Here is a 27540-nt window from a genome sequence, read left to right as displayed (position 1 = left end):
AGCACACCCTCCTGTTAATCTCCCCCCCACCCCCACCCCGCTTCTTCCCCCTTCACTTTTTCCTCCTCTTTCTCCCAATCATCATTGCCAGCAAGAACTTCTAACTCAGTGAATGGCTCTGAACTCTCTGGGCTTGTGTTAGATTTCTGGTACCAGGAATGTTCAAAATTGTGGGCTGCTTCATTTCTAACAGCCCTAACCCAAGAATAATACAAGGTTGAGTTGGAAAACAGCTGATATCCAGCGGAAGCATAATGATAGTCATTGCAAAGTGCTAGAGGAAATGTTTGAACAATGCTGTCTAGAAGCTCAGTGGAGGGTTATCTATAAACATCAGGGGAGACTTCCTGCCCCAAGGCCTTGTGGGAGGAAAGGTGGTCATCAGTGGAGCAGGGAAGAATAGGGAGGTACCTGCAAAACACAGACACTTCATGAATTTCATTAAATTTCTTAATGGCAAGAAACTCAGAGCTAAAAGCAAAGTGTGAACGCAGCAGAAACCTTCCTGAGGTCTCAGGAGAAAGGGGTGTGGTGGGTGGAAAATAGTATTAAAAATACTGTACTTTCCCTTACGTCTTTTCATTTGATCTTCACCATACGCCTGGGGAATATGTTGATTGAGAACCATGTTCTCATATCAAGGAATGAAACTGAAATCAGCTAAAGCACTAGGGTGACCTCACCAGGTAAAAGGTGTTTCAACCAGCAACATCAGAGCTGGGAACAGATCCCACTTCCTAACATTTACATCTATAACTCTGTTTGGTTTCCTAATCTGAATAGCTGGAGTTTGCTCTGGGGAGCAGCTTGGGGTAGAAGAGGAAGTCTTCAGAATATCTAGTGGGGAAACTCACTGTGCTGTGTCTGCTTTATAGAATAAGTAAAAGGGGCAACTGCAAAGGACCGCACCTCCCCTCCCTCCCCCATTCTGTCTCCTGGCACCATAGACATTCCTCTCATTGCTACAGCTCCAGGGTGGCACCAATTCTCCTGTTAAGACAGTCCTTTCACAGCTGCTGTTTCTAAGGAAGAGACTTGGGCACGGAGGACAACCAGCTGCAAAGGAGAATGCCTAAAGCCAGGCTCAAGGGAATAAGGCAAAATGAGGTCGTGCACAGAAACAAAAATGAACCAGCGAGCTCCCTGAGGCTGAGGCTTTTTATAACCAGCATTAAATATTTATTGTACTGTCAGTCTTGGGATTGTATACAAAAGGATGGAGGAGAAAATGGAAAGAACACGAGTGCTGGAATCTGATGGCATCCAGACACCTTCACAAGCGGTGAGATTCTAGACAGATGACTTAGCCTTTCTACATTTCTTTCTCCTTATCAGGGAAACAGAGAGCACAGCACCTGTTTCACAGGACTATTGCACATATTGTGGATGATCTCATGGGAGCCCAGCGGCATTCAGTTAGGGCTGAGAAGAGGCAGGAGCAGCAACGGTGGCAGCAGTGGAAGGCATCAAACCAGCCGTGCTGGTAGCAACAGTCATGGCAGGAGTCTCTTTGACCTTCACGGGCGGGCGGGCGGCAGAGTGATGAGCAGCAGGAGGCGAGAAGGCAGTTCACACAGTACAGCTCAGTAGCCTCTGCTTATTCTGACTCGGGGAGTTTGGCCCCGAGGGGTATATTTTAGACATATTGCAGCACAGCACAATTTAGTAAAACCTATTCTTGTGACGATTAACTCAGTCCCACATGCATAACAAAGCATACCTAAATCTCTTTGAGGAACAAAGCAAGCTAAATACAGATCAGATGTAAAGTGCACGTGACAGTGTTTATAAAGATAGGTTCTATAAATCGGCTGAGAAAGAAAAACAAAAAAACAAGTTTATGAAAAGTGTCTGGTGCTAGAAAGTTTCCAGTTACACAGACTGCAAAAGGTCCCCAGGCTCGAGAGCACACCTGCTTTCTGGGCAGAAAATATGCCTTACATTCCAGGCTCCCTAGCGCATGTCTGTGAGCACAAAGACCTTCGTGTCCCCTGTAGGAAGTGGCAGTAGTCGTGGAAGTAGCCTTGTGGTGGTCCAATCAGCAGTAATGACAATACTACATCAGCAGCAGCATTAGTATTGGGAGTATTATTGCTGCCATCAAGAGGATCAACATCAGCATCTGCAGTGACAGTGAGAGCTGGTGAAATGACTCATTCAGCAAAATGCTTGTCACACAAGCATGAGGACCTGAGTTCATATCCCCAGGACACATGTAAAAGCTGGGTGGGACGATGTATCTGTGGCCCCAGAGCTGTGGAAGTCAAGACAGGAGGACCCCTGAAGCTCACTGGCCACCTAGCCTAGGTGAATCAGAAAGCTCTGGGTTCAGTGACAGACCTCACCTCAGAAAATCATATGTAATCAGGGAAGAGACCCTCCTCATGTGAGAGCACCTATATACACGTGGACCAGCTCACATACATGAACATATACAAACAAGTATAAACAAAACACATAGACACACACACACACACACAGAGAGAGCAGCAGCATTAATATCAGTGGTAGTGGCAATGGCAGTGCCAGCAGGGTTAATCTTAGCAGCATCAGTAGATGCAAAGGTAGTGTTTCTTACTGATAAAGGACGAACGGCCTGAAGGACTCTGAAAAGGTAGCCCACGGGAAAGCACTGAGCAATAAGTAAACCCCTCCCTTCCACTTCCCCACAGCCTTGAGGACCAAACAGGATTCCAAGTCCAAAAGCTCTTTACCAAACGCTGTGCTCTTCGCTTCATAAGAACTTAAGTCTGTAGCCGGGAGCCTTGGCAGGAGCCTGAGCAGAACTGTGTGTCAGTGGAGGCCATTGCTTTGGGAAAATGAATCCATATTTGGGATCCAGTGACAGGAGGAGGTCATGATGGAGTCTGAGACTTGAGGGCATTTTATTCTTTCTTTGATTTTGTTGCATTTGCTGATACCTTCGTTTCTAGAGAACTCTTTTCAGGTGCTCCAGAGTTACGCCGATGAGAAAAAAGAAAATTCCTGTGCTTTTAAATAAATGATCGCAGAGGAGGTGGTCATCGTCTGAGTGAAAAAAAAAATGGATACATTTAAAAGCAAAGATTTGAAGGATGACATGGAGTTTGGATATACAGGTTGAATTTGTTTGTTTGTTTGTTTGTTTGTTTGTTTGAAAACAAGGTCTTGTTATGTAGCCCAGGATGGCTTGGAACTCACGATCCCCTGCCTTAGCTTTTCCAGTTGCTAGGATTACAGGCATAGACCAATGACATCATGACCAGCATTACCTAAGTCTTAAATAGTGAAAAAAAATCTTCATTTTAAAATATTTTATTCATTTTTGAGATTATAATTATATAATGTCTCCCTTGCCCTTCCTTGCTCGTTTTTCATTACTTATTGTTACATGCACATATGTACACATAATGTTCTTTAGTTAAGAGGAGTAAAGCAGGCAGAGCCAGGAGGCAATTGAGCAGAATATGATAGAAGTAGAATAATATTTAGTCTCCTGGACTAGAAAACTGTTCAGGAAAAGGTATCCCAAATATGAACTCATGTTTTATAGTGGTTCTACAAGCTTCCACTAAGAGAGTAGTTAGCAGGAAGGCATCCAGAGGCAGAAAGCATTCCAGCAATCCATTTATGGATGGTGGTGGGAACGGATAAGCGGGAGAGCATGAAGGACACAGAAAAGCTGGGGGAAGGGAAATGAATGACAGTCCTCCTGGGTCTTAGCTGTCTCATTTTAGAGTTGGGAAGGTAAATGGCTTTAAATGATTTACAAACAAATGAGCAAGTGTTGGAGAATAAAACTCAGGCCTGTCCGGTTCCTACGCCAGTCTACAACACTGTTTAAAGGCAGATACATCAAGAGGCAGAAATGATGGGCCTTAGAAACTGCATATCTGTGCGGAAGGAGAGAATGAGCTCAGACAGCAAGCAGGCTTTGCAGCCTGGAGGACAAGGTAGAAACTGAGGACATTAACCCTCACAGGTGAAACCAGGGTAAACAGCAGATCTGTGTTTAAGATTGACATGGGGACAGCCAAAAATAGATCTCAGATCTTTGAGGGTAATTGAATTTTAAGCAGCTAGGAGCAAGACTGGCTTTCTGAATCGTTCAGGCTTTGTGCTGAGGATCTCGGTTGAACTGGAAGGCCATGAGGTGTGACAGAGGGGAGTGTGTCCAGGTCCTGCCTTAAGGGCTAAAGACCATGAGCAAGGAACCTATTCCCATTGCCCTGAGCCTTTTCACCTGCAGAAGGGGAGATCACCCTGACCAACACTCATTCTGAGTTTGGTGAGAGTAGTGAAGAAAGTTGTGGGTATTAGTTGGCCAAGCCTGTGAGTCTGATTGCTTCATAGTATCCCTGAAACACTCTCAAGATAGTTTACCATCTCAAGATAGCTCAGTAAGGGCCTGGTAGTGCGTGTCCTGGTAAGACCTGTTTGTCTCCATTTTGATAAAACATGGGGTGTTATGGAGTGTGGCTTCTTTCTTTTAAGTCTTGTCAATTCTGTACCCCATTTTACAATGCCTCTTCTATCACCTTTACGAGTTCAGGGCCTCTTGCCGATACTACTCCATCACAGTTCATTCCACGCAGTGAGCTAGACTCTACAGTACCTGAGGTAGGTACCCAGGCCATGGGATGGACACAACACAGGTGAGACATTTGTCCTTACTCTAATCCCACAGTGCACCTGTCATTTCCCCTGGATGCCTCTCTTATGCCTGTTCTTTCTTCAGGAGGTGTCCACACTTCTGTCTGCTCTTTGGCTGGAAGAAAATGATTTCTAACTCTAGCAATCAGGACAGAGGCACAACTGGAGGTGGGAGGATTTAGGGAAGGCAATTTATACCATTTCAGATACTGTATAGACATTCCTCAACATAATTGTGGGAAATAGGTATTAATCACTCCTATTTTGCAGATGATAATGATCCAGAAACCGAAAGAAGCCAAATCCCTTGCCCAAAGCCACACAGTGAGCAGAGAGAGATGAGCAGGGTTTCACTCTTAGACTGATTTAATTCAGGTTGCTCTCTTTAAGCTATGACTCCTCTATTCTCTTTGATCCTTCAGCCTTATTGGTTGGGCTGAGCCTCCCAGGCAAGGACATCAGATGCTGATGTCCTTACAGTGCTCAGGAGGCAGGGACTGTGACACAGCAGGCTCAATTCCTACTCTCCAGAAGGTTAGACTGATAAGGAACCTACTGGAATAGCTACCCCAGAGGCTTTTGGGAAAATCCCTGTAAGACCACATTGCTGAGTGTCCAAGGGTCCTGAGAGAGGTGGGAACTTCTGTCTGATACATCTTAAATGGTCTCCATGCTCAGACCCTGGCATGGAAGGACCCTGGAGTTCAGGATTTCACACAGGCAAGGTGGAGGGAGAGGTGGGAAGAAGGCCCTCCACAGCATGGTCCTCTATGCCTGGCAACCTACATGTTTTATGGTTGGTGCTGCTCTGCTTTAACCTTTGCTATGTTGGAACCAGATTTTACCTGGAGATAAGTGGAGAAGGTTCACTATGGATGGTGAGGATCTGGGTTCCTACATCCATGTGAATGTAAAGAAATGAGTTTGCCCTCAGCGTTTTCAGAGTGCTCACCTGAGAAAGGTGGCAAGCGAACTTACCTCATCAGTCTTCAGAGAAAATCAATAAGGCAGTGGATTCAGAGGCCTCTGGCACAACACCTGTATGTGTTCACCAAGCGTTGGTTAAGTGTGTAACCCGGTGCCTAAAAAATGTTAAACTCCCACTTCCCTGTTTGGTTCTTCTCTTTCTGGTTAGAACAATGAGCTATGATTCTTCAAGGGAGGCATCTGGTATGTCACTGAGGCACGGTGATGAGAAACAAGCTTGCTGTGTGCCCTTTCTGCTGTGTCTGTTGAAAAGGACAGGGAGTATTCCTAGGTAAAGGGATCTCCTCTGTGACGCACCAGCATCTTCAGGGCAGCTGATCTGTCTTCTCTGCTGTGGGCCTCAGCATCCCAGGATCTGGTAGTTTGCAATTGGCTGGCTGCAACTTTGGAGAGCAAGTGCTCATCAATTGTGTTTCAGAGCCTTTGAAATGAAGAGCAGACTTCCATTGCCCCAGGATGACCAGCAGGTAAGAATCAGCCAGAGACTAGCATGTCCCTCCCCACCTTTCCCTTTTGTATAGTTGTCTCACTCTCCTTGTCAGGAATGCACAGGATGTGGTCAGGTCCACCCATGTGAGATTCTAGTCTGAGAAAGAAGTAGACCAGATTATTTGAGAAGATAGGGTATATGGCCTTATGATGGATGGGCCAATAGCCTTTGTCTGGTTCACGGGTCTGCCCAGTGCTATCTTCCCCCTCCACAGTGAAAGCTTTTCCTCACCAGCTTGAGGTCATAGGTATGACCTTATCCAGGAGCACTACAGAGGAACGGAGCTTCCCAAGACCTCTGCAAGGGCTACCGACAACCTCTGAGCAATCTTCATGGGTTTTGTCAACATGGAGAAGCATACCGTTGCAAGCCAATGGTCTACCTTATAAGTGCATTTCCCCCCCCAAGGAATGCTAGACATCAGCATGGTCAATATGCTATAATTCGCAGATGCTTTATGTTCCTGTGTCTGGTGTTTAATGACATCTTGCTGTGAACTCCATTACCCGACAGAAGCGTAACCTTCTTCCTCAGGTCATTTCTTTCCAGATTTGCAGTGGAGGGATGCTGCTGCAGAGCACCGAGCCTCAAACCCAGCATCTCCCTAAGGGAGGCGACCCTTCTTTCTCCAGGATAGATGCCCGTTCATACTTTGATTGGATCCCTCTGATAACGGAGGGCTCACTGCCTTCCAAGGGAGCTCTTGGTTGGCTGCTCTCTTCAATAGAAAGCTTTCCTCAGCCTAAGCAGAAGTTTGTCTTTACTAAATAGTATTCCTTAGATTAACCCTGGTCAGCACAGCATAAATTTACCTCTTTTGATCCATGATGTCCCTTAAAGACTGGAAAGACTGTACCCCTGCTTCCCTACCTCTGCCCCTCACTTTAAAAACAAACAAACAAACAAACAAACAAACAAAAAAACTCCTCTCCCTTTGTCCATTTCATAGAGAAGTGATTTCTACACACCTCTCCTTATTGGTCACATTTCAAGTGTTCATAGCTATCACTTAATGAGCACATGGACATTCTGGCTGATGTTTCTCATACCTAGGTTCATCGAATCTTCGTAACTATTGGAGTGAGATGGGTATTACTATCCCTACATGACAAGTGAGAAACCAGAGATTCATGCAGGTACAATGACTGCTCTGTATTATACAGATAGATGTTAAGACAGACAGCCAGGGTTTGAATTCAGAATTAGAACCTGGATTGCCTGTCTCCAAGTTTTCACCTGAGATCTAATTAGTTGACAGACTCTTAAAAATACAGTACCCATACATGGTCACAACACACGGAGATGGAAGAAAGTGGATCTAAGCTCCAATCTCATTTTATGCCACCCACCTCTGTCCATGCAATCTAAAATGACACTACAGTTTCCAAAGCTGCCCCATGATGGACGTTGAGCCCGAAGAATCTTAAGCTCTTCACCATGCTGACACAGGAGCTGGAGTGAGTTCAAACCTCACCATACTTCTGCATCTTGACAGAGCCCCTGACCTCAAGAGATTAACTCTAAGTTGGGGTTGGTTTATTGTCCTTCAAGGAGTAGGAAACTCAAAGAGAACACTCGGGGGAACAGAGGTGCTGCACAAACCACTTTATTTGGGCAATGGAAGCCCAGGAAGGTTGCTATATACACAATAGAGCATTTGTAACAAACTAACATATGTTTTTTTGTTGTTGTTGTTGTTACCATTTTTGAAAACCAATGTGCAAAAGAGAAAACAAGCTTTGCTCTTGATTTTTACAATAAACTTTGAAAATCTGCATCACAAATGCAAAGAACGTTTTACTGAAGTTGTGCACCGATGGCACTGTCTCCCTGGAGCCTCCCTCGGTCTCCCTATCTCCTAATCCTCATTTCCGGGAGGTCATTTTAATTAGCAGGCTGTCATGGTGACTCAGCCTGCTGCTTCCACAGACAGGAAGGGAGTAGACTCCCTTGGTCCCATTCATCACACAAAGGCACTTTAAGCTTCAGGAAAATGCACACTATTTGGCTTGCTTCCCCTTGGGAATTGCTTCTGCTGTTATTTTCTTTCACCACTCCTACCTGCCTGGGGTACGTTCTTTTGTCTCTTGTAGCCCCCTTACCTGGTAGTCACCTTGTTCTCATTGCAGATTATTGGCGCTCACCTCCCTCGATCCTTGTCACCAGGGATTGAGGACCTTAACCACGGTAGTCCTTTGGAATGAATGAGCAAGGCTTTTGGTTTGGGGAGCTAGAATTTCAATTAAAGTAGCCAGGAAATTGAAAAACGGCTCTCAGAACAGCTTTCTGAAGTTGCATGCTGGGGCTTGAGGGAGTGAGCAAGCATGTGGCTTATAGACACAGTGACCATATTTCTTAGATCACTCTGATTTCAAACATTCTGCCCCGTGGTTCCCAACAGCACATTTGCCTCTGGCTTGCATGTGTGTTGTTGGATCCGGAAGTATGGAGACTGCATTCCTAAAACCAGAAACAACTGCAGCTGTGTTAAGTGAAGTCACCAGGGCCATGACTATAGGACTTTAAAAGGTGAAGAGGGGTTTACTGGGAACCGATCCCATACAGTGTGGGGCCTCTTGAGAGGAGTGTGTAGGTTTTCCTCTGTGCTATGGAAGATAAAGCCTGCGCTGACCTGGTTCCACTCTCGCATTCTACTCAGCCTTGAGTTGAAGGCTCACAATTGATTTCCCATTGGTAAAAGAGAAAAATCAATAATAAAATTTCTCTCTTTTCCCAACTCCCTTTCACTAGCTTATGCATTATCCTGAAAACTCCTGTCTTGGAAACCGGGAAAGGGCACATAATTTCATGCCCCAGCAGGAAATGCATGTTCCTGCACCCACGAAGCCTCCTGGAGCCAAGTCTTTAAGAGGGAGTTGAAGGGTCTTTGTGGTTCAGTGAGTTCTTCTTGTCCCCTTTGCCATTGGGGGCTTTGCTGGCTGAGCCCCGCAGGGGTGGGTGCTTGCAAGGAGGGGCTTTTTCTTTCCTGTAGAAGGGAAATAACAGAAAGAGAAGACAGCACATACACACACTGTAGTGAATTCACCTGTGTGCATGTCCATCTCCCTCACTGGACAGGGACCTCCTAGGCACAGCAGCCTTGTCATCTTCTTCTATATGTCCCCAGTACCCAGTGCAGGTCTGGTTTAACGTAGCTCAAGGAATGTCTCGATGATGATGATGGATGGCTGGTTAGCCAATGGATAGATGGATGGATGAATACATTGCTTCATTCCAGGCCTGGGAAAAATTTAACTCTCCTACAGCTCCAATCTAGTATCTCACCACTTTCATTACAATTCAGTCAACACATTACACATGGGAAAGGGATGGGAACACAGAGGAGCTATAGCTCAGAAATCTGGAAGGAGGCGAGCAGGATTATGCAGCCTGTCTTGGGATCCCATGGGCTTAGCAAAACCCTTTTCCCTTTTTGAAAAAAGAGATGGGGAAGAGAGAAGGCCTCTCTCTTGGGAAGGCTGTAACATCATTTTGTCACTCCCTGTATGGCCACCAAGAACTCCAGAATCCCGTTTTTATTACTTAGTACAGCCTAACCATAGCAACTCATAATGTCTGTCTTTTTCGCATGCTTGGTGATCTCAAAGAGAAGTGTGTCTGTTTTACATCTATACTCCAGCACCCAGCACAGTAATCTTACTACCATCATTCAGGGGTTTTGCTCACATATGAGATAATAAACTCCTGGAGAAGGAACCCGTTTTATTCACTGTTGTGTTTTACCTCATTCAGTGCTTATTTGTTTTATTTTTGACTGACAAATTGATTTACATAGCCACTAGATTAAGATTTATTCCCAGTGGGAAAACTAGGCTTAATTTTAAGCCCCAAAGTACTGCTCCTACTTCCCAGGTTGGCTGAATTTATTAGTGTGGCCTTGGGCAAGAAACTGAATTTCTCTGAACTTCATTGGTACAATGAGAATAAACTATTCCATTCTTCCAGCAGTGTTGTGAAGTTAGATGGGAGAAGATGATCAAGCACCCCAGGAGTCTTCCCTTCCCTGCTGTAATTTGGTTGACTATGGCCCCAGAGACTCTGGACATGTCCAAGGTACAGACAGACATTGATGCTGCCCTCAACTTGTTTAGGTTTAGTGGAGGCCATACCTGTGCAAGACACCACTCAAAATGAAGATGACAACATGAAGCCAGAAGTGGTGAATGCCAGAAATAGAATAGAGAGGACTGTTGAATTAGGTCTGAAGATGTGGCTTATGGCCATTATTCCCTGACCTTGGCATGACTAGCTTTATTCATGGTTGATGAGTCATAAACCAAGTGAAAATGGAATAAGTGTCAGCACATACACACACACAGAGGACTCCTGACCTTGACTTATCTTACCCCAGCCTCAGTGCCTTAAAACATATGGTCCTTCCAGATCTGGCCAACACAAAGAGACTTTCTGGTACATGTGTGATAGGCCTAGAGCCCATGCTATTTAACACCCTAGTCTTACAAACCTTATGCTTGGAATGCCATCTACAACCAGTGTGATCTTTTTGAGTTTGCTTTGGTTCCACCACTAACAATGGAAGTCAGGGCCTCACACAAGATATTCAGCTGCTACAGCCACTTCCCCAGCTCTGAGACAGGATGATCTTAAAGGAGTCCCTTCCTGGATACAAGACTATTTCTTCCTTTTCCAAAAAGAAAAAGAATGCATGTTTTGTTTTGTTTTTTGCCTCATAGACTCTGACAAAATGAGAGTTGGAGAAGAGGCAAGGTGCCATCCATCAGTAGGTCATTGAGGAAAGTAGTTCTTAACACTCCAAAGGAGCATAGGGCATAGATAGGTGTGCTTTTATAGGACAAAGAAGATGGAAGGTCCCTAGAGAGACAGGCTTGTTTGTTGCTACAGAAACAGGTCTAGGTAGATGGTGGCATGGGGATAAGGTGTGCAGTGGCTAAGGAGGAATGTGAGAATGCAGAAAAGACTGGTGGGGTGGTTGGGAAGGCAAAGCACCACTGTAATCAAAGATGAGGGTACAGAGAAGGAAAGGAGATCCTAAAGAGCAGAGGCCTCGAACCTCTGTTCCCTTCTCTACTTCTTGAAACTCATCTGCTTTCGAAGCCAACTTTTCAAGGCTTCTATAGTTCATTTAACATTTAACACCACAGACACCATTTCCTGGGAGGTTGCACATATGTATATGTCATAGGACTTTGAGTTTGATGTGTTTACTCTTATTCTCTAATTCTCAAGTCAGGCTTGGTGTGGAGCAGGTGCTTCTGCGGTGTGTGGTAATAGAAATGTGCTTTGGGTCTCAGGTTTACCACCACTTCATCACGTCCCTGACAACTTTGGTCTTACAATTGCTGTAGGCTTTGTTGGGTCCTGTTTCTTGTTCCCTTCCCAAAATGGGGTACCATCATTCTACTGCATCAATCTCAACTCTTCATGTCCTTAAAAATTTAGGTCCAAATCTCACTTTCTCCCTGAAGCCTTCTTGAGATGTGTCTGTCAGCTGTTAAGTACTTTTCAGGTTGCGTGTGGGTGTAGTAACATCTGGTTGGGACTCTTCCATAATGTAAAGAGCTTGAGGAAGATTTATGACTGCCCCTTTCCAACCCACTCCATCCCCAGTTCTACCACTGTATACTAAGTTGACTTCAGAGCTTATATAGGCCTTAACACGTGCAAGTTCTATGCCATGCACTAAGGATTCAGGAATAAGCTTGTCTAGTGGAGAAGCCAGACCTTCAGAGATACCAGACAGAACACACAGCACAGAAGGTGTGCGTGAAATGTAACTAGGAGCCCAGCTGAGGAGATAGCTCTGTCTTAAGCAGGAAAAGAGACAAGGAAACAGGATGTGACATTCGGATCAAGTTTTGATAAGTTAGTAGGAATTCAGCATCTATACAATGAAAGGGAGAACATTCCAGGATAAAGGAAAAGGATGAACACGGTATAGAAGCATGAAAATAGACATGTTCAGGCTGAAGCAAATGAAAGGAAGCTGTTGAAAGCAGGTACTCTCAAGTTCAAAGGTATTGCGGGAAGCAGGATATAAAATTTAAGAGATTGGTTAAGTAGCAAGAAGAGGAGTTGAAATGTTACTATGAAGGTAACAGGAAGCCATGAAGATTTGTGAGAAAGGATGTGTCTGACATGTAGTTGTGTATACCTACTTATACTGTTAGGTGTTGTTATATTTTGTGTTATCAACTGGAGTCTAGATGGGCTATTGCTGTTCTTGCTCCTCTAGGACTCAGCACAGGCCTAGCACAGCACGTGTTCTTTGTGTACATATGTCATCACTATGCAGCGGCCAGTGCTCCTGTCCTCTAGCAGAGGCTGAGTCCACCTGGTCGAGGCCAACTTACCTCTGTGTTCATGCTCTGCTCATCCATTTTTCTCTAACTAAATTTATTCCCTTTGGTTTTAGCTCTATGCCCATGACACTGTGGTTAAAAATAAATATAGGGTCTCAGCTTTACTAATTAATGCTGAGCCTGAGCTCCCATGCTCACATTGCTGCCTCTCCCCAGGACTCCTTCCCAAGGGGCAGCCCAGCACCCCAGAATGCCAACAGGCTTCCACCAGCATATGGGTAGAAAGTGACATATGGCAATTATCCATGGAGATGGGAGAAAACAAAGATTAATGTTGAGTCAAAACATGTAATTTTCCTTTACAACCAGGACTGCTCTTTCACTTAAGCTATTTGATGCTTGGGTGGAAAATAATACAAAAGGGGGAAACATTCAAATCCCAAAGTAGAGCTAGGAGCCAGTAACTCTGGGAATTCAATCTTCAAGCAGTTACTTACCAATCTGGAGTTGAGTGGGGCTCATAGGGGCTCACCCAGGCTTAGAAGCAGGGGTGTAGGGTAAGTAGGAAGCAAATTTGCTTTTCTTAATTCACGAGTGGGTGTATGTCCCTCAAGTGTTCAAGCCTGTGGCCTAGTGAGGAAAGGAGTCTTGCTGAAGAAGACCTCAAAGCTCAGTGGTGTGTGTGTGTGTGTGTGTGTGTGTGTGTGTGTGTGTGTCAGGCAGGTGCATGTGCTGTGAGCATTTGAAAACAGAGACTCTTGGGAGGAAAATGCCCTTCACCACACTGACTCAGTTTCAAGCCCCCTTTGCATTTGGAAGAACCTCTCTTGAGTGAGGCTGAGTATCCCATAGAGGGGTCAGGCCCTGGGCTCTAACCCTGTAGGCCCTGGGCTCTAACCCTGGCTCTAACTGCTGGGCTTTGACAACCCTTCTGCTCTCTGGATCTCAATGTCCAAATGTCCTTGCCAATGCCCCCTACCTCACCCCCCAAAAAAGAAAAAAAACTGGTAGCACTATTTCATTGATCTGTGGCCATTGGACATAGAAGGAAAAAAGCAGTGAAGGATGGAGATAATTTTTATGCAGGCCAGCGGAGGACCCAAAAGAGACAATCCCTAAATTAACTTGTAAATGAGATTCTAAGAATTCTTTTGAGTTTTACAAAGCTTTAAATGTTTAAGAACTTCGGCTAATCAAGAGTGACTTCTAAGAATGAACTGAGCACTCTCCTCTGGAGGTGAGTGCCTCAAAGGCAGGGTCATACCTTAATCACCAGCTCACCCCATCCCTCTCTCCCACCAGAGCCCAGTATAACGTGCTGTGTTCCATAGGCAGGTGAGCGAAGGAGTGATGGGTGTATGCATGCGAGGGCATGATGCTATTGCAAAGGGACAGAGAAGAAACAGAGATAATCATCCTGTCGGGGTTTTTAATACCCCAGAATGGCAGACATAAAGTCCCTAGATGATCTGCTCTGAATACGAGATTAGGTGTCATCGGAGCACACGGCCATTAAGACTGTGTGGATCAGGCTTTAGAGAGGTACAACTAACTGAATTGTGGAGCCTTTGCCAGCCCAAGCAGGTAAATCAAGAAACTTGTCACAGGCTATCATAAGCCGTCGGAAGCTGAAAACATTTGGGGGCGTCTTCTGTGTGCTGGGAAGTGCTCCAAGTTTGTCTTTATTTAATTTTCAGAACCATATTAAGTTGTTGCTATTACTTCTGTTTAATAGGCAGGTGTAGAGAGGGTTTAAGAGATCAGAACATTTGCCTGAAATGCCATCACACTCATGAGAGCCTGAGACTGTCCACCGGTGAAGCTCTCCTGCAGGAGAGCTCAAATGGCTTTGGAACAGGAAACCCTCCCTGTGCTATCAACACTGTGACCTCAGGCAATCTTCTGTTTCTTCTCCTTTTCTTAAAGTGAAAGATGAGACGCACATGCAAGACCATGTACACAAAGTGCTTCATACAATAAGTAATAATGATTTATATTTTTTATTATTAATAATAGGTGATGGAGAAAGATTTATTGTGCTATGTTCCCGAGGCATCCAAGTACATGGAGGACATCAGTGGAAAGAATGGTCTGGCATGAGGAGAGAGTTGGACATTGCCATGTCATTCCAAGAGCTTGGACCACTAGGGGAACAGGAGATGAGGCCCAGAGGTAGGGTAGTGCTAGCACAGTCCAGATGCCACTGGCCGCCACTGCCAAGATGCTCATTGAGCACTCTACCAGTACACATGGGAACTCCCAGCACTTCCAGCTGCTGTTCAGCCCTCAGACAAGATGGTTGCTCCCATCCTAGTCTTCTCTCCTCCTTGAATCTACAAGTGGGTCCATCAGAGGAGCGAGACGGAACTTCTTAGGGGTGTATCCTCTGAAGCCCAAACCTTCAAGTGTTGAGGGAAGGGGGCTATCACAGACTGTTGGGATGCTTGTGCACCTAGCACTAGTATTTGAATATACACCTCACAATAACAGGAAGTGTGTGTACAACATTGCCTGATTTGCAGATTAGGGGACTGAAGAATTGGAGTTCATTTGGAAACCCTAGAGGATGAGTTATCACATGGGAGCGGGATATGTAAACAGCCAGGCTAACTTAGATCAGCAGCTGATCTTGGCTCCCAAGCAATACCCCATCCCTGGAGATTCCAATGGTGGGCCTAAATGAGATGGCCTACTGTTGAGACAAAGTATCATCTGACTATACTGTTACATAGGCTCAGATTGACTGGAGCTCAGAGATGCAGCTTATTGCATCATAGAAATTGGATCCCGAGGCATCATTCAGCCTGACCAACCTGGAGAGTCAAGGGACTTACTTGCCCTGGACCATAATAATCTGGTTGGCAATCTGGGATGACATTCCCAAAGCTAGAAGAAATGAAGCTTCCTGGATGCCTTGTGCTTAGGAAACACATCTTAAGGACCCATACTGATTCTCATGGCAGGGCTGGGGTTGCCCTTCCTGGGGCACAGGTGGGAAGTTGAGGGCTAGAAAGCTAGACCCAGTGAAGCAGGGCCCGAGCCTGGTTGCTTGGCTCTACCACTTACCGAAGTCTTGGCATGGGGACTGTCATCCTCTCAACCAGGGGGTTCAGGCGGTAATAATCTAGAAATGTTTTCGCCACGTTCCGCCCCAGCTTCATATCTGCAAGTGTGTGTTAAGAAGAAACTTTGGAAAGAGACTGAAGAAGAGTGAAAAAAGGCCTAATTATAAAAGAATGTAAAAATAAAAATAAAGCAACAACAGTGATAAAGATCGATCGCATCATCACTTCCCCCTAGAGTTTTGTTATGAATTGTCTTGTTGGCCCTCACAAACCTGCAGTGATAATTTGATCCTTGTTTCACAGACAAGGAAACTAATTGAGGTGTAAGCAACCATACCCCAAAATATGTGCACCTAGTTTTTTGTTGTTGTTGTTTGTTTTGTTTTTTTAATTATCACTGGCATTTTCCCATCTGGCCACATGTAGTCCATAATGAAGCCTGATGAACAAGACTCAAAGTCAAGGGACCCTTTGCTGTATTTAGACCAGGGCTTGCCTGACCTTCAGGCTCCTATCTTGAGAGCAATCTCAGGAAAACTCTCCGACTCTAGACTCCCATTTCACCTTGCTATTTGACACATAATGAATCCCTGGGGTGTAGATTTATAGCCTATTTATCGAATAATCCATTCCCCAGGGAAGGAGAAAACACCAGTTCTATACTGGTATTAACACCCTGGCATCAGTTAATACAACAGCTGTGTATCTGCCTGTGGGTCACACCCACACCTCTGGGTTTCTGTGTTGTTTCCTTCTCCTAAAGGGCCGCCCTGGCCCTCCCTCAACTAACATACAGCCTTGGGTTCTCTAATTAGCCACTGGCTCTTCATAAGATTTTCCAGGATCTTTCCTGCTGTCATCCCAGGGCTGAGAGTGTTGTCCTTGCTCCCTACCTCTGTGGCTTTAGAACTGACCTCATTCAGAGCGTGTATCATTTCTCACAGGGTGAAAATTGTTTACTCACAGTGGTTCCTCCATCAGGCCCCATCAGGTCCAAACATCCAAGCTGTCGGCCTTCCCCATGAAACTTCTCATCTCTTGATTATGTCCACCTCTATCCCCCAGAGCAGATCAGCATCACCTTTCCCCAGTACAACCGTCACCCTCTTCTCTGGGCTTCCTGTCCCAGAATAGCCCCCTCTAGGATATATTCAGTAGTGAAGTCAGAGGAGGCATTCTCTATTGTAGCCCCAATGGTGTCACTCAGTAGCTAAAACCCTTTAGTGTCTTTCATTTGCCTTCTATTGTACAAAATTCTGACACAATTTACAAGGCTGTTCATAGCTTGGCCCTTGGTTATGGTCTCAGCTCTCCTCTTGCTGCCTCCCACCCTTTCGCAGTTCCTACTTTTCGAGTCCTGTAGTTCCTAGATCTTTGTTCACCCCACATCCCGCTAGACCACCATGCCATGCGTGATGAATAGGACCAGCTCCTCAGTCTTCAGACCTTGGTTCAGTTATCACTTCAATGGGTACATCTTACTTGGTACCTTCGCTGGAATAGATTTCCCATGTATCTTTTTATAGTTCTCTGCCAATCAGATTATTCAATCAGCCTTCTTTTTCAATAGTCCTTCTGACCTACACAGTCTATGAGGCAGAGGCCATGTCTGCTTGACTTAGTCATCTAAATACCTATGTGCTTGCCTGGCAACAGCATGAACACACACACACACACACATACACACACGAATAATGACAGCCAATAGCTAAGCAGTACTAAGAATGTGCTAGGCAACCTTATAACAACCCAATGGGAGAAGGATACTATTGTTCCCAACAGTGTAAGTGACTTCCCAAGGCTAGATATCTTATAGATGCTTTAGCATTTGGGATGTAAGCCAAGGCCTTCCCTCTCTGGACCTACACCATTTCATATCTGCATCCATTTTTCATTTACCTAATAAAACATGTGGAGCCCAGTTCTACTTGCAGGGTGATATGCAGAGAAGCATCAGCCTTAGGCTGGTCCAAGGGAGTCTCCATAAAAGGACTGCTCCTTTCTGGACTGTAAAGACGGGACAGCAGAAAAGGCCTTTTAGAAGGCCTCTAAGCAAGAGTGCAGAAATGGTTTCCCATTCACACATGCATCTAAACAAGCATTTTCTTCATCTTTCTTGGGCTCTGATAGTGAAGGGACTTATTCAATGCCATATAGCGGACAAAAGTAGAATCAGGAGTCAAATCCAGGCAAGTCTGATTTTAGACTGAGTCTCCACTGCCTTGAGCTGTTCCTCAACTTGAAGGCACCTTTTCTGTCGAAGCCTGAGTCATCCCAGGTCAGAATGAGGTGCGAGGAGGAGAGACACCAGTCCCGTTATCTATGACAGTGAGATGCACTGCAGGCTTGCTGTGCTCTGAGGCTGCCACCTGCTTTCTCTCTCTGGCTGTGTCTGACCTTTCTCTGTCCCCGTCTCTGAAAAGTCCACAAGCTGGCACTGTGCATAGCCTCTCTGACTAGCAGCCCCCAGAGGCTGTCTCATGGCCAGGGCCTGCAGAGACAAGCTGGTTGCTTGACCCCAGACAGCCTCCGGTTGGCTTGAAGAGACCAAATCGTGGATCTGTGTGTTGAAAGAAATAGCTGTGGGCCAAGGGAGAAATGAAAGGTCCCTGTGGACTGAGCTGGTAAGCTGAAGTAGACGTTTTTGGAAGCAGATGTGTTTCACCCAAATCCTGGTTCTGCCTCTTGCTACGGATGGCAGATTTTAATTTCCAAACATGTCTGCAACATTATCTGTGGTCTCACATGCTATTGTAATATGACCTTCATACTCCTTACATGGAAAGGCATGGTCTTATGTTCTTCCTCCTTGAATTTTCTCAGACTTTTAACTGGCTTCTAACCAAAAGAATAACACATTGTGAGACTTGCATGGAAAGGCCAAATAAGGCAAAGAAATGGTATTTTGCATTATGGAATAGTCAAGCTAGAGTCCCAAGACTATAGACAAGCAAACTAGCCACCACAAGGTCCTAGGACTATGCAAAGAAACTGAGAGTACACTCTTGGTAAGCCTTCTATAGCATTCTGTTATTCCAGCTCCAGGCACTGTTTACCTACACATGAATCAGACTCTGCAAAAGACCCTCCCAACTGAGACTCAACCAGATATCTGACCCACAGAGGCCGTGAAGGGGTGGCACTGTTTAAATCACACATATTCGGGGGGAAATGTATGAAACGTCAATAAAGAACTAAACTCTGAGACCTTGCACGAGCCACTCCATCTCCCTGAGACTCTGTGTCCTTGTCTGTGAAATACCTGCTTCGCAAGGTTGCTGGGCTGCAGTGCGTGGCTGTATGTAGTTGGTGAGTTGCTCAGGGTTGACTGAATGACAGCTGAATGGATGGATAAATGAATGAATTCCTGGGTCAATGAATACATGAAGGAATACTGTCTATAATGAGCCAGACCTGAGGCACAATAGTGGTTGCCTTGCTCACCAACAACCTTGAATTTCTATGAAGGAGTTGGGCCATTCCACAAAACGGGTGCTAACTACTCTGGATGAGCTCTGTCAAAAAGGCAGTTTTAAAGGTGGGTCTTGGTCTTCTTGTTCCCTTCTCCCCTCTCACTACAAAGCCTTATTCACTCTGGATTATTTCCTACACTGGTCCTGATTGAGTGGAGGAACAGAACAAAGGTGAAGGAGAGTAGAGATTGATTGAACATTTTCAATTAAAACAAGCTGTCCTAGAAGAAAGATTTAAGATCCGGGTAAAGAGAAGCAATGGTTTTCTTGGCTGGACCATTTTCAATATATGGCAGTATTAAGGGAGGAAAAACTGGAGTGAAAGCTTACAGCCATTCATTATCCACAAAAATCTCAGGATAGTCTATATGTTGAAAATCTTTTCATCTTCAAGTTCAATTCGTTGGTCTATTTCTCACAGATGGCAGAAAATGGTTGGCCATCAGGGCAGGTGGGCTGGGAGCCTAAAGTATAAAGATGGAGTATGGATTCAGTCAGCTGGTGTGCTTGGATATTTGGACTGTTTAGTGAGTTCTACCCAGAACTATCTTGACATTAGAGTAGTGCTAGCCTCCTATGTCACGGGGCTCTTTAACAGGTGATGGGAGGTTAGAAATTCACATGTTCTGTGATTTTCATCCATCCATCAATCCATGCATTGATTCATACATCTGTAGGGGTCTTCCCATGGGTACACTGCTGTGAAGAACATCAGGGATTAAAGTTAGAACAAGATGAATTAGAGAAATCCACCTTCAAGTCTAGAGGAGTAAAGCAACCCCAGCTAACTGGATCACCAAGCAGGTAGTTACATTGTCTCCTTGACAAAAGCAGTTACTGTTTTCTAGAGTGTATTCTGTGCAATGCAGTTACTGTCATCAACACTCACCACAATCCAAGCAAGACCAAAGCATGAGTCTACACGTATTCCACAGATAAAATAATAACCAGGGTTTGTGTTATTAACCAGAGTCTCATTCTTTGAAAGTGATGGAGGTAGCATCAAACCCCAGGATCTTCTCAGCATGTGTCTATTCTCTGGAGTGTGATCATTAATCCAAACAAATTCTCTACCCATCTAGAGGGAAACTGGATTCCAAATGGAGAAACTGTGAAAGGCTTTGGGGAGGTGGATGTGTAATTAAGGTTTGAAGGACAAAGGGGAGAAGGGAACCGAGAATGCATCCCAGGGGCAAACCACTTGCTTGTCATGTAGCGAGGCCCAGTGTTCAGTCTTCTGTATTGCCAACAAAAGGGGGAGTGGTGGAGGCACGTGTCAGCAGAGGCATGGGTGTGGCCATGACATGATGTGAAAGACAACAGAGAAGGCTGAAATCTCACCCAACTGAAGTGTAGAGTGGAAGGTAAGGCTGTGATACAGCAGAGCCAGACTCACCAAGGCTTTAACTGGAAAAAAAAAATAGGAACTTAAACTTCTATTCTGAGAACTGGAGAGATGGCTAAGTGTTAAGAGCACTGGCTGCTCTGCCAGAGGATCCCAGTTAGAATCCTAGTGCCCACATAATGGTTAGAATCCTAGATGCAATTCCAGTTCCAGGGGATAGGATGCCCTCTTCTAGCCTCTGTGGACATTGCATGCACACGGTACACAGACATGCATGCATGCAGAAACTCGTATGTGCAAAATAAAAATAAATCAATCTTAAAAAAAAAACCTGTTCTATAGGCAGCAAATAATGGTGAATACTAAAGGTTTTTTCTATCATTCTTTCATTAACATATATTCACTGATCACCTACTGTGTTCAAGGTTTGCTTTTTGTGGACAATTCAGGGTATCATTGCTAAACAAACAAACAAACACACACATAATGGTTCTTATGGTTAGAAATGGAGACATACAAAATACAAAAAAAAAAAAAAAAAGCAAAACATGGCAAAATGTGGAACTAATTCTAATAGTGCTATGAGAAAAATGTGGTCGATAGCTGAGGATAAGGGCTATGTGACCAGCCTCTCTGAGAAGGACACGTTTGGCCGACAGTGAGGTTGTGTGAAGCATCACCTATGAACTGAGGAGGGTCCTCTGAGGTTAGAGAGAAAGTGGAGTGTCTGGGAAAGAGTGACATGCAATTGGGAACTCCCAGAAGGCCTCATTGTAGGCTGCTGTGGAGGAGAATCTGGTCCTCCTACATGAAAGACCTCAACTGGTCGGGTTGAGGCAGGCAAAGGATATGGCCTAATTTATATCTGTAAGAGATCACTGCTATGTTAAACATCAGAAACAAGCTTGGAAGCAGGAGAGTAATTATGGTCCAGGGGGTGGATTTTGGATCTGGATGCTGCAGAAGTATCGGGATGTTAGGTGTCCTCAGGGGTCTCGGAGACATGTGGTGACCAAAGAAGCCTCTGTTCTCTCGTCTCATGCCTCAGATCTGAAGCACTATATGAGCACATGTGTGAGGGTGTGACCGGGGCTTAAGTTCTCTGTGAGTAAACGGGATGCAAGGCTCTTAGACATCCCATCTCCTCATCCTTCCAGTTCACAAATGTTACTGAGGAGCCACTACTACTCAGTGAAAAGTAACAAGCAACCCCTGTCTTTGTGGAGCTTACATTCTGGCCACAGGAGACAAATGTAAACCTACAGCACATGCCAGAAAGTGATAAGCACTGAGATAGAGAGCTGGGGATGGGCAGTGCAAGGCAGGAAACAATCACAGCATTTAAGCAAGCTCAGAGGGGATTTCAACAGAAAGATATACTTGCAATGCACTTGGAGGAGACTGAGGAGCTGGCTAAGCTGAGGATAAGCTTCCTCATCCAGAGCAAGGCTTGCAAAATCCAGCTGGTCATAAATGGTATAAAAGTGAACCTTGGGGATGTGTCTTTCCACACACACACATATTGGTACAGGGCGGTTTGGGGCCTCTTTGCACTGTCCTGCTCCATCCCTCAGTGCCTCCGCAGCTCTGCTGCATTCTGTTCACTTCCTTCGGCTCCACCAAAACCACCAACAGGCTCACCATGTCTCCAGCGCCCCCCCCCACCCCCACAGCTCCTTTACCTACCCTCATTTTGCTGCTGAGACATCACAGGTCACTCGTCCCATGGGTCATCAGGTATTGGCCCCAAGGAAGACTGAAGGTCGTTTACTCTTTCATTTGTATCTTTGCTAAGTGCTACCATACATCAGACACTGTCCTGAGAGTTATCAAGCTTCACGACAGTATCTCCTGGCTGTCAAATTGCCTCTAAATCAGAAAGCTTAACACCTACACGCCCTCTACCTAGAAACCTTCGCTTAAAAGTCTTCCCCAGCTCTCACTGCTATCCCTGACTGCTACAGATGATCATCATTAAGCGGGGAGATTAATTTTGCAGAAGGGTATGCCAAAGACAAGCCATTTCTCATTGGTAAGGCTGACAGTGCTACAGGAATATTAAGAAGCAGTTATCTAGAGTCCTCTAGGTAAAGCCTGAAGAACAAGGTGGTGACAAAGCATCTTTTGTCTCTGCTTCCCTCACCAGTCCTCCTACAAGGTTGGAGGGGCGCATGACTAACCAGATGACTCCTGCTCTGAAGTGGGAGTGCTGGCTGCAGGTGAAATCACAGAGGCCTTTGTAACTTCAAGAAACTCTCCCAGACATCCCTGTGAGTAGGAGGCTTAAGAAATGGAGGAAGGTGGGGGAGGAAGGGAGGGAGGCAAGACAGTAGGGGAGGCAAGCAAAAGAGAAAGATGCAAACAGATAAGAAGCTACTCAGAAACTCATCAGGATGAAGCTGGAAGATAAGGAGAGAAAGATAATAGAGGGCACGAGATAGAGTAACACTTGAAAGCTGAGGGAAAATGGAGCCTTGGGCTGAGATATGAAAAAATAGGAAGCAAGTGACAGGAAGTGAGAGACTATGATTGGAAAGCCAGACATATTGGAAAGACAATAAGGAGAAGGGAGGAGCAGGAGGAAGGAAGCAGATGATGGGACAGGAAGGGAATGCAGGAAGGAGGCTAGAGAGGTGGAGTAAGAAACTGTGGGAGGTGGTGGACATGCAGGAGGGAGTGGTTTATTGAGGGGAAGTCAGGACCATGGGAAGTGCAGGTGTCCCCATCCCAACCCTCATGGGGAGGCAACCAACCTGTGACTAGGGGAAAGGTGCCTGCAGTCTCTAACAACGGATTAAAATTCATGATAACTATGAGGCTTCATATTAGCTTATATTTGTCATTGTTACAAATGACCAGAAATTAGTAACTTAAAATAACAGACATGTGTTTCCTTATAGCTCTGGGGCCAGAGTCTAACATTCTCTTGGCGGAAATGAAAGTGTTGCCAGGGCTGCACTTACTCAGGAGACTGCAGGGGAGAAATCTTTCATTTCTTGTGGCTTTTGGCATTCCATGGCTACATCACTGCCGGCTCTGTATTCTTGGTCCACAGGCTCTTCTGCTCACATGTATCAATTGTCCTTCTGTCTCCCTCTCCTATGGATCCATGTGAGCAATGTAGGGCCAACTCATTAAGGTAGGATGCTTTCATCCCAAGACTTCTTCTTTTTCTTCTTCCTCGTTCTGCTTCTCCTCCTCTTCCTTCTTTTCTCCTCCTCCTCTTCTTCTTTGTTTTGTTTTTCAAGACAGGAATTCTTTTTATAGCTCTGGCTGTCTTGAAACTTGCTATGTAACCTAGGCTGGCCTTGATTTCACAAAAATCTACCTGCCTCTGTGTCCCCAGTGTTGGGATTAAAGGTGTGCACCACTTAATGAGGGTAAGATAGCAGAATAGAAGTATTCTCCATGCAACTCCACTGGTAAGAGAAGTCAAAAGAGAACCTCTCCTGCAAGGGCAGGAAGGTACCAAGGATGAGAGGACAGGAAAAATAAACATTGTGGAGAAGCAGAAAGGCTTTAGAGAGAAGTACAAAGCAATTTGCAGGTCTAACTCAGTGTTGGTGCAAGGGCTGAGAATCTGATAACACAGATAGACCAGTTTGTTTATTTGTTTCTTTTTGAGATAGGGTCTCACTATACATCCCTAACTAGTATTGAATCCAGAATATAGATCAAGCTGGGATCTAAATCACAGAGATTTACCCACCCCTGTTTTCCACGTGGGTGGATGAAAGCTGTATACCAGTTTGCCTGGTGTGTTGTTGTAAATGAGTATTTAGTCTACTATTCCTGGTTCTTTCCTTCTTTGTTTCTTCTTCCTTCCTTCCTTCCTTCCTTCCTTCCTTCCTTCCTTCCTTCCTTCCTTCCTTCCACTCTTTCTTTCTTTCACTCTTTCTTTCCTTCTTTCTTGCTGGTGTTATTATTATTGGTTTGCTGCTCTCTGAGCAGTGCTGGGACCCACCTTTGCATATGGAGCACCTTGGATTGGGTGGGTGCTTTTCCTCTGAGCTATTGCTTAGCCTGGTTGAGAGAAACCATATCTTACTCCATAGTCACAGCAAAGAGAAATAGCACAATCGTTGTGGATATGAGACATTGGTCACACTCGATGCTTTGAGTGCACAGGCTGCTGACAAACTGGGGGAGTAAGTCCAGATGGCACATATGCTGTCTGCAACACACAGAGCTGAACCACCACTCTCAAGAGACCTATGGATAAAGCAGCTACCTTAGACCCCAGCATAGCCCACATGCTCAAACTGACTAATCACAGCTAGAAAAAAAAAAAAAAACATAGAAAAAGTACATAGAAACCCATTTGGAAATAAACTTAACACTACACAAACAGACTCCTAACTATGTCTGTATATTGTTTCTGTGGAAAAAGTTAACAATTAACAGGTCCCAGAGATTGGAATCTAGATGTCTTTGGACATTATTATTCAGCCTACTCATTTGCCCTGAGTTCATCTGCTTAATAAGAGCCGAGGATGAAGACCTGGGGGAGTGTCTGGAGGAACATCCATGTCCTGTCTCCATACCCCAGTCTCCTGAATAACCTGTGGCCTTTGTTTTCTTCCAGCATTGATGAAAACGTTGTTCCCACAATTGCTAGCTAATGTTGTGACTCCTTGCCCTTCAATCCTACACTAATTCCCTGACATCTACATGGTGAGACACACACTCTCAAATCTGACTTTCATGGCCCATTAGAATGGGTCTATTTAACATTGTCTATTTAAAATGTAGGTTTAGAAAGCAGAGCCTTTAATCCTTTCTTCTGTTTGTTTAGCTGTGTGATCAGAGAAAAGTTACCTTTCTATGCTTCCATTTTCTCATCTGTTAAATGGATAATGCTGACCACACCCTAGGATTACCGAGTTGGGCAGAAATTAGATATCCAATTGTAGCATGCAGCAGCTTTAAAAATTGTCACAACAATCTATGAAACTGTCATTTCCAACAAAGTGTGAGCTGTTCAAGAACAAGGCCTTGTCAAGTTCAAATTTGTCTCTAGAGATAATGAGCACATGTGACTGGATTATTAACATAAGCAGGGAGAAAGAGTGAAACACAAAAACAGCAGGGTAAGGGGAAGAAAGAAAAGGCCAGAGAGATGGGAAAGGAGGGCTGAAGAAATCCTTTTTGAAATTCTGCTCTCTGGATACCCAGGATAAAACTTCCTAAGTTGTTCCTAAGTTGTTTTCGTCCTATGTGCCTCAGATTCCTTTCCAGTAAAACTGACACCAGGCTGTACCAGGTGACCTAGTTCTAATGCCCCCTTTCTCAGGGAAAGGGGACCCAAGATGTCGTGTCTGACCAAGTAGATGAGAACAGTTTTACTAGGCTTGAAGGTGGCTCCTATCTCTGTATTAGGGAAGTGGGAAGAGGGGTCAGGTTAGAGGTTGTCTGGACTGGAACAGGTGTATATATGAGCTCAGAAGTGACAGGGCCTGATTCAAGGTAGGGTGACTTTGGAGGGGCTTTTGGCCTCCAGAAGACATTAGACAAGTTGGAATCACTGATTGGTCTTGAATCACTGGTTCATTCAGCTGACTCCTCTCTCGGGCACTTCCTGCCTGCTGGGCTAGTTACACCCAAGAGACTATGTTTACGTAGAGCGGATGAAGTAGAGAACGTTGTGGGTTGCTCAGCTTGCAGCCCAGGCGCTACGGACACTTGAAGTGTCAAGAAGAAGCATGCTTCCGTGCTGTGGGACCATCCTGGGCGTGCCGGGGTGTTCAGCAGTGTTCCTCCACTAGATGTCAGCAGTGCTCATCCATTGTGAGAACCGAGGCTGTCCTTAAACATTACCCAGGGCTCTCCAGTGGATCGTGGGGGGTGTCTAACTCCTGGGTAAGGATCACTGGCCTAGAGGCTGCGGTCTGTCTTGTGGACATGCTACGTGGGAAATGGGAGAGGCGAGAAGAAGCTTCCCTGTACAGAACCTTAGCTTTGCCAGCTGGGACAGCTGGTCTCTGAGTGGACTGCCGCAGGCTGTGCCACATGCCACAAGCAGGAGACAGCATGAGGCTGGCTCACCCCTTGTCACTTTGGCTTTGCAGAGGAGCCTCCTTCCATTTCCATCACTCTCTGTGATACCTGTCCCTTCCCTGTTTGCCGTAGGCTCCTGGTCTTTGTCACTCATCTGTCCATTTGAGACTCACTCCGCAGGGACATTACCTATTCCCTCCTGTTCGGACATTCTGCCATGCGTCTGCCTCCACTCCAAGCATCAGCCATTTTTTCCCAGCAGTGTTTCTTTTTCCCCAATTGACTAGAAAATTGACTGCAAATGTGGCTCCCTAAATGTACTGTGGCTGCCTAGTTGAGCCCCAGTTCGGGGATGGCTAGGGCTGTGATGCCAACTCAGCCCGAGGGGTTCTGCTGCGGACACTCAGGCCCTGCTTGTTTCACATGTATTTTTAGAAGTCTCAATGGATACTAGTTAAATCAAGACAAAAGACCAAAGTCAACGTCTGTGCAGTGGCGTCTTGGGAAGGAAGAGGGATAGGGAGGAGAGGGGTGAGAAGCACGAGGACCATGGAGGGAACCCAGCTTCTCTCCTGTTTGGCTTCATTTGCTGGCAGCTTGACAGCCTTGTAGAGGTCAAGTCTCCTCCATCTGTGTCAGTGTTCTAAAACATGGAATCAGAAGAGGCCCTGATGTACTAGTTTTCAAAAGCGTTAAGCTCAGAGGCGCTTTATGCCTCTGGGTCAGGAGTGTCTACCTAGGGCCATTTAGGGGATTTCTGAACACTTTGATAACGCAGACAAAATTAGATGTGTAAAATTGACTTTTCAAAGGGTGAATTCTCGTAATATCCTTTTCAATATCATTCCAGATGTCAAGAATCCTGCTCTGAACCTGTGGTGTAGACCACTGAGTATGTCACCAGCTTCTAAGAAATATTCCTTCTTGTCACTTCCTTTCTAAGGATTTATTTTTACGTGTCTGTGTTGGGGTATGTGTACTTGGTGCCAGTGCCCCTGGAGGCCAGAAGAGGACATTGGATCTCCTGAAGCTGGTGTTACTGGTGGTTATGGGCTACCCAGTGTGCGTGCTGAGAACTGAACTCAGATCCCCTAGAAAAACGGCAAAGGTTCTTAACTGCTAAGCCATTTCACTAGCCCCTCTTAACACTTTTGGCCCTTTCTTCTCTCACGTTCTGCCTCTGCTGGGATTAGACAAGAGCTAACACAGGGACGCGAAAGCAAGTTTCCTGTAACACTGAAGGACCATG

General features: G+C 45.3%; 1 protein-coding gene across 5 annotated transcripts in view; it reads right to left on the bottom strand.

The window, feature by feature from the left end:
- Positions 1–1172: 1172 nt before the first annotated feature.
- The window catches only part of Agbl4 (AGBL carboxypeptidase 4), a 1227056-nt gene continuing 1200688 nt past the window's right edge, over positions 1173–27540 (bottom strand). The window contains exons 12-13 of one of the 5 annotated variants that reach the window (XM_060366140.1): positions 15478–15574; positions 1173–3027 (exon numbers count right to left, since the gene is read on the bottom strand). In XM_060366140.1, the coding sequence (XP_060222123.1) occupies positions 3021–3027; positions 15478–15574 (104 nt within the window). In that variant the 3' untranslated portion in view covers positions 1173–3020. Of the gene's footprint in view, positions 3028–7679; positions 9096–14383; positions 14811–15477; positions 15575–27540 lie in introns of those variants that run through there. The other 4 variants (XM_060366137.1, XM_060366135.1, XM_060366139.1 and 1 more) reach the window with 4 other exon arrangements.

This window comes from Meriones unguiculatus, chromosome 12 (genome assembly GCF_030254825.1).
Source record: "Meriones unguiculatus strain TT.TT164.6M chromosome 12, Bangor_MerUng_6.1, whole genome shotgun sequence".
Taxonomy (NCBI): domain Eukaryota; kingdom Metazoa; phylum Chordata; class Mammalia; order Rodentia; family Muridae; genus Meriones; species Meriones unguiculatus.
The sequence above is the reverse complement of the archived record's forward strand: the minus strand, read 5'-3'. Positions and strand labels throughout refer to the sequence as shown.